Source organism: Trachypithecus francoisi, unplaced genomic scaffold, assembly GCF_009764315.1.
Source record: "Trachypithecus francoisi isolate TF-2019V2 unplaced genomic scaffold, Tfra_2.0 Lachesis_group18, whole genome shotgun sequence".
NCBI classification, from domain to species: Eukaryota; Metazoa; Chordata; class Mammalia; order Primates; family Cercopithecidae; genus Trachypithecus; species Trachypithecus francoisi.
The window spans coordinates 8,840,765-8,848,504 of NW_022681463.1; the positions used below are offsets into that span (position 1 = coordinate 8,840,765).

General features: G+C 41.4%; 1 protein-coding gene across 1 annotated transcript; it reads right to left on the reverse strand.

The window, feature by feature from the left end:
- Window positions 1-4,840: 4,840 nt before the first annotated feature.
- LOC117063377 (60S ribosomal protein L35-like) lies at window positions 4,841-5,164 on the reverse strand. Its single transcript, XM_033177068.1, has one exon. The coding sequence runs from the start codon at window positions 5,162-5,164 to the stop codon at window positions 4,841-4,843; it is 324 nt and encodes a 107-aa protein (XP_033032959.1).
- Between the last annotated feature and the right edge of the window lie 2,576 nt (window positions 5,165-7,740).

The following is a 7,740-nucleotide window of genomic DNA, read 5'->3' on the forward strand; positions in this document are numbered from 1 at the left end:
CATGGTTGGATCAGGGCCCACCCTAATGACCTCGTTTTAACTTGAGTAACTCTATAAAGACCCTGCTTCCAAACAAGATCACATTCCTACGAATACAACCCAATCCATCACACCCCTCTTAATTATCAAGGATTTCTGTATCTGTTTCCTCGTCTAGAAGGCTTGATTCCTCACTGTCCGCTTCATTATCATCTATTCCATTCAGCCGGCAGGACTCAGGTTAAATGTGGCTTGTTCCAACAGGACAGGTCATCCTTGATGCCTCCTCTAGGTCAGGTCCCCTGTGACACTCACTCACAGCACCTTCTGGTGTGACTTCCTGTGCTTGTAGCAATTCTAAAATACATATGTGGGTGGGGATTCTTTTTTGTTTGCTGTGTTTCTCTCCTGCATAGTTTATAAGTTCCATGAAGACTAAGACCATGTCTAATTTGTTCATCGCTGCATGCCCAGTGCCTACGCAGTGGTCTACCGAAAAATACTTAAACATTTATTGACTGAACATGAATTAAAAATCATCACTTTCTTAGTCCTCTTCTCTTTCATCTTCACTTTTGATGCCATTTTTTTTTTTTCTCAGAAGGAACAGTTTTCGCATTTTCTCACTAGTGTTTCTGGGTAAACCACAGCAAGCTGAGGACATGAAGCTGTTGCCGTGGAAGCTGGGGAGGTGGGTTGGATTCCTCACCAGTCAAGTGAACTTTTACCACCCCGAGGTCCATGATTTACGTCTGTTTTTCAGAAAGATCACTAATGACTCTGTCCTATGAACATTTACGTTGCCTTTTGTTAACCCACAAAGGTTACATCTTTGAATGCCAAAGTTCTTTCAAATAAAAGTTTATGAAAATTGTACCCTTGCCTGCAGTAAGGCCAATGCATATATAGATTGAATAAATGCATGTAAATTTTCTTTGCTTTTTCTTGGTATTGTATCAACTCAGTTTGATAACACAAATTATTTCACACTGATTAGAAGACTCACTTTCTCTCTCTATATATATACACACACACATAGATACACGTATATACACACATATGTACATACGTATATACACATACACGTACATATATGTGTGTATATATATATCACATAGGAAAACAAATATGTTTTTACTAATAAACTCAAGTAACTTAGCATGAAAGGTTTCCAATACACAAAGTCCATGGAAGGAGGTTTCCTCTTGCGGGTGGAGTGGGGCTGGCATGTTGGCATGCAGGGCAGGTGCATTATTACTGATAGCAATGTCTTCATTTGGACTGGAAAAGTCAAGGAGAAAGAGTTGTACCAGTCTTTCAATAGCTTCTACAGATCCATTAAACTTAAAATAGATTAATCTCCAGAGACAGTCAACTTCCCGGACACAGCAATTACAGTGAAAGATGGCAAGCTCAAGACATCCATTTAGTGGAAACCTACCGCCCAATACAGCTGCCTCCGTAATTCTAGTTCTCATCCTGTGCAGGCTGCTTCTCCATCTCTGCTGCCAAACTATTCAATGCCAACTTGTTCTTCCCCTTAAAAGGCAGAGAGGGATGAATTTCTGAACTTTGCAGGATGTTCACTGGAAATGAGGCAAACTTAGGATACTTTGAAAAACATTAAATCAACTTAAAAAAAGTAAACAAAGAGTAGGAAAGTAAAATACGAGTTAGGTGACATATACCAAGATGATTGGCCTATGCACAATTACTTTGAAGACACTGGAACAATGCTTAGACCAAGTGGCTCTAATTTACCCAAGGAATGAAAGCAAAAACACATCATTATATACTTTTAAAAGTTTGTTTTATGAGAAATATATTCTGAAGTAACATCCATCAAGTTAAAGTTGGATTCATGTTTAAGTGGTAGACTTGAAAGAAACTTTTATAAGCTACATAGAGTTTGGTTAGGTATAACATATTCATTAATGTTTAAAATTAATATTTATTGAGAACCGTTTAAAGGGCAAGTTATCTTCCAAAGATTGGAAGAATGTCAGAACTGAAATGGTAATTTACAGACAATCAGATCTTGTCCCACTTCCTCGAAGAAATGGAGATTTAGAGAGAAGACACTCATTTACCCGTCCTGTGTTATAGCAGTTTGTTATTAAAGAATACTATTTTTCTCCTGAAAATAAATTCACAAAGTGCCTAACGTAGGTAGCAGCAATGTCCCAGGGAATCTGGCGACTCTTCAAAGACTTGGAAAGTTGTGTGCGTTTTCTCCTGGGCACGCAGCCCTTCTGGAACATGTCAGTCTGTTTTTCTTCAGGGCATAGTGCAGGACCCATTGCCTACGGCTGATAGTCCCAAATATGTGTGTGTGTGTGGATGGATTGGAATTCTCTGCTGGCCATAAATAGGCATGTGTGTTTTGGTTCAATGTACTTTTAATAGAGACCTCGTGAAAATAAAAAATGTTCTAAAGTTATAAAGATGTAGGTAAATATTGCAGTTAAATACAACAGGCAATTGTACATAATTTAACCTTAAATACAAAAATACCTGACAGCCAAGTCTAAGATTAAATAGAAGGTTTACTTTTCTCCCCAGTTTATAATTCTCTGTTCTCTTCCAGTTCGTCATATACAAGCCAAGTTCCATACTGTTAGCCAATAATTTTGTATTTTATATTCAACACATTTAATTTTGCTAGAGCTATGAAATATCATTTACAACCTTCCACAACTTATTTGACTGTTTCTTATCAATTTTGGATCCATAATTGCTTTCTCACACCTCTTGTTGGTTCATCAGATTCTGTCTAGATGAGGCAGTCTTATTGCTGCAGAGCTGTTTAGTCATTATATTGAATTATTGCAACGATAAGCCCCATGCACCAGATTTTTCACCTGGGCGCGTGTATTTACAGCTTCCATTGCTTCCTTAGTGTCGTCTTCTGGTTATTTATTTATTTATTTATTTATATTTTGAGACTGAGTCTCGCTCTGCCACCCAGGCTGCAGTGCAGTGGCGTGATCTCGGCTCACTGCAACCTCTGCCTCCTGGGTTCAAGCGATTCTCCTGCCTCAACTTCCAGGTGCCCACCACCATGCCCAGCTAATTTTTGTATTTTTAGTAGAGACAAGCTTTCACCATGTTGGCCAGGCTGGTCTTGAATTCCTGACCTCAAGTAATCATCCAGCCTCAGCCTCTCAAAGTGCTGGGATCACAGGCATGAGCCACCACGCCTGGCCTGTGTCGTCTTTTTAAAAACCATTTAAGAGAGGCAAATGTCCAAAGCTGTGGGTCTATTTGCTATTAGTACCACTGGCAGGACATGGAAAGTAACACCTATGTTTCCTGAGTGCTTTCTATATGCTACTAACACTTCTAGGCTTTTTAAATGTTTTTGTTCGTTTGATCTACATTTTAAAAAAATTATTACCATCTTCCTAAATAAGCCATTTAAGTTTCATTATGTTTGAATAGAATACGTGCTTAGGAAAAAAATCAGTTTAATTTCTCCTCCTGAGCCTTCAGACTCAGCAAAGAGTGATATCTGGTAATGTCTGGTTGAACTCATATGTTAAAACAAAACAAAACAAAACAAAAAAAACACCAAACGTTTGTGATCTTGTTCTTGGCAATCTTCTGTTTGGGAAACATCAATTCCCAGGGCTTGGGTTTCTAAAAATGATGACCTCTGAGGCATGCACCAATGTCTGAAGAAGTGGGTTTAATTTGTTTAAAGTTTCAACTGTCACCATGCCGCCAGTAGCCTGGATGCACGTCTCCCAGTGTCAGGCAGCACTGTAACAGCTGAAGAAGCCATCCAGTGCTTCTTTCTCATTTTATGAGTCTGAGGCTTATACGGGAAACCAGCAAGCACCGTTTTTACCTGGGGTGGTTGTGGAGGGTTATTCCATTAGCTGGGAGTGGTTTCCAAGGAACACTTGCCGTCAGATTCCCTATTCTCAGTGATTCACTTACGTGACAACGCAACTTGCTCCTGGCAGCGACAAAGTCCTCGGGGTAGCAGTGCTTTGGGGCTCGCCTCTTACCAACAGGTGTAGGCAACAGTACAATCCATCTTGCAAATTAAATGCGCTTAGGTATTTGTCAATTTTACTGTTATCACTGTAAGTGGCAGAAAGGGGAATTGAACGATTATTCTTTTAAAAACTATCACAAAATATGTATTATTCCTAATCAATAAATAGGATTTTCCACTGCTTCAGTTCCTCCAGGAGAACAAGGCAGGGAGTTTAGGCATCTTCCTTTGCTCCTTCAAACTCCCAAAGTTGTCTTCCATCCTGTAAAAGACAACTTGAACTTACCAGCCACACAAAGCCTGGCAGTATCAAAGGTTCATGCACTTTCTCAAAAGGGCCTGCCCTGTGCCAGGGGCTGGTTGAGGGTCCACATCTTTTTTTGTCATCTTTTAATCAGTCTTACTATAAGCAAAGCAATGGGTTCTGAGCCTGGAAGGAGAGACACAAATAAGAAATAAGACACCAACTTTGCAGCAACGTGTACACCAAGACGTTCACATAGCACAAGAAGTTGCTGATGTCTTGGACCTGGAGGAAGCTTCTCCTTGTCATTGCAGACGGCCTCCATATTTCCCAACGTGGAGCCTCCCGTTTCCTAAATACCTAATATATGCTCATATTCGTTTAGCAGGGCTTCCCTAACCAGGCATCACAGACGGGTGCCAGGAACAGCGGAGATGTGTTGCTCGCGGTTCTGGAGGCTGGAAGGCCACGATCACGTGATCGACAAGTTTTTTTCGTCTGAGGCTTCCCCCCTGGCCCCTAGAGGGTTGTCTTTCTCCTGTGTCTGTTCACGATCTTTTCAGTGTGTGTGTCTGTGTCTTTTTTTTTTTTCGCCGCAGTGAGTACAGCCGCTCCTAACGCTGCTGCTTTTTGGTCTTCAGGTTCTCCTCGTGCTTGTGGAGCCGGCGGCGGCTGGCGCGAGTCTTCTCAAGCCTCAGCGTCAGGGGCTCGCGCTTCCTGCCCTTGTAGACTTCCCTGGGGATTTCCTTCTGAGTCTGGTTACTAACGGTGAGAACACGGGCAAGGGACTTGCAGACGACTCGGATCGTAGAGAGTTTGGAGGCCGCACCGCCTGTCACTTTGGGACTTGCAAAGCGCTGCACCCTCAGGTCGCCCAGCGGTTTCAGCAGCTCCTCCTCCTCCTTCCCGTGAAGGTCTGGAGACTCGATCCAGGCCATTGCTGCACAGGCCGCCCATTCATTTTTTTTACATATATATCATATATATATATATAATATACATTTATATTTATTTATATATATTTTTATATATACATTTATATATTTATACATATTTTTATATATTTATATATTTAGAGAGAGAGAGACATCAATCACATTGGATTAGGGCCCCACCCATATGACTTCATTTAACCTTAATCACCTCTTTAAGACCCTATCTCCAAATATAGTCATGTTCTGAGGTACTGAGGGTAAAGGCATCAACATGTGAATTTCGGGGCACAGGGTTCAGCTGATAAACTATGCCAAGCCTTTTATACATATTATTCTCTCATTTACTCACGACAAAATTCCTCCGTGGGAAATGCTATCATTGACATTTGCAAATAAACAACTCAGGGAAGTAGAATAGAAAAATGTGGACATTTCAGGCTTTCTAATGGGGCTGATTTCCAGTCCAAGCAATTCCATGTAAGCTATGTGAGCTTGGCTAACCCACTTAAACTCTGAGCTTTATTACACAGAAAAAGATGAATTCCAGTGAAGAATCAGCCTTCCCTAATAATGCAATGCTACCTGTCTACAGTTAGACAAAGAAAGTTAAGATCTCAACTATTCAAGAGATTCTTACTATTTTTCTTCTATGGATAAGCAATTGATCACTTATAAATATGAAATGTTTTACTGGACAAATACTGGGATCCTTTAAAAATGTTCAAAGAGGCTTCTCAAGCTTTGGTAACTTATTAATAAAAGACCCATTCTCCCCTCCCATCAGAGAGGACTGATGATTATAAGGTCCTCTCTCCTATATCTGACTCATGGAGCAAATCTTTCTGAGCAAACACAGTGTTTTCCTGGAGGGAATACCTGGTTGAACTCGTGTGTTTACAAAAAAAAGCCTGAATTTTTTTTTTTTTCTCGCTGCAACTTCTGCCTCCCTGGTTCAAGTGATTCTCTTGCCTCAGCCTCCCGAGTAGCTGAGATTACAGGCGCTCACCACCAAGCCTGGCTAATTTTTGTGTTTTTAGTAGAGACGGAGTTTCACCATGTTGGCCAGGCTGTGCTCACACTCCTGACTTCAAGTGATCCGCCCTTCTCGGCCTCCCAAAGTGCTGGGATTACAGGCATGAGCCACCACGCCCAGCCCCAAAGCCTGAAGTTTTGATGAGGTAACAACCTAAAGGTTGAGGATTCCAGTTTCTGATAGGTTAAGCGTCTCCCTCCTTTTTTTCCATTTTTTTTTTTTAATGATAAACTTACTTTGAATTCTGAGTGTGTGAACTTTCTATATCACAATATTCTACCTCTTAGGGTTGCGGTACTGACTCAATGAAATAATCTGTGAATAGCCAATTGCCTGGGACACTGTCAATATTTTGGATGTAAAATGATGGAGGATCAACAGCTGGTGTCCTGGGATGCAATCTCTTCAGTTTCTCTGAGAATCCTCCCGTCTCAGAGCCAAGAACTTTCAATAGCTGCCGCTGCTGAGGTTTTATTATTTTGGAATCAATGAGAGTTAAAATACAATGAAACAAGATGAGGCTTTTCACGTGATAATTCTATTTCCTTACAAAATTGGACACAAAAAATATTGATTAAGATTCACAACGAGACTCATCATTACATAAATGTCTAAACTTCTGATTCAAAGGAGGTGCCACGAAGCTGATTACTTCCTGCAAAAAATGGGAGGCGAGCTTGTACATAAGGGAAGAATTATTCCTTTGTTTTTTGTTCTGGCTTCTGCCTAAAATGGAAATTTTCCTGAAATTGAAAATTTTCAAACTTTCTTGTTAATTGCAGTCACCACCTCTGGGAATAAACCTTAGATGCTCCGTATTCCCAAGAAGGCTCTTTCTCGGGGTCTTATAGAAGAACTCGGGCTAGCTGTGGTTCTTTTGCACTCAGCTGAGAAGAGGGGAGTGGTGGCACCCTACTTTCCAGGCCTTCCTCAGGCCTGGTGCTGGTGGACTGGTGGGCAGGCAGGCAGGCAGGCAGGCTCCTCTCAGGTGACAGCGACAAACTCTTGCAAACGTGCAACAGAAAGTGGAAGGGGAGTTACCTTCCAGAGACTGGGTTAGCTTCACCTTTTCCTCCCACATTTTACTTTTCACTATGAAGAAGTAAAAAGGTCAATCTTCCCCTTGGGGCTGGTGTCTCCAGTCACTTCGATAAAAGATACTGTCTGGAGTGACTTTCCAAGCCCTGGGCTAAGCCTGGAGGTCAGAAAGGGTTAGGAATGCCCCCAAGGGAATTCATTCTCCAATTCCCCTCCCCTTAGGTGTGGTTAGGTTGGCCTTTGTTTGCATTCAGGCTTTAGGAACCTTTGTTTTCAGTTGGGTGGGGCTTTTTGCTGGGGTCCCACATTGTGATGTGTGCAGTGGGCTCTGAATTTTAGATGTGTTTGTTCCATTTGGTTTTCACTCTTTTGACATAGTTCAGTAGCTGAGTCATTCATTGCCTTTCGCTGTATTTCAGCTCTGATTAATAGCTAATAGGATGAATGGATAACACTTACACAGTGCTTACGACGTGCCAGGTGCTGCTCTGAGAGCTTTACATATATC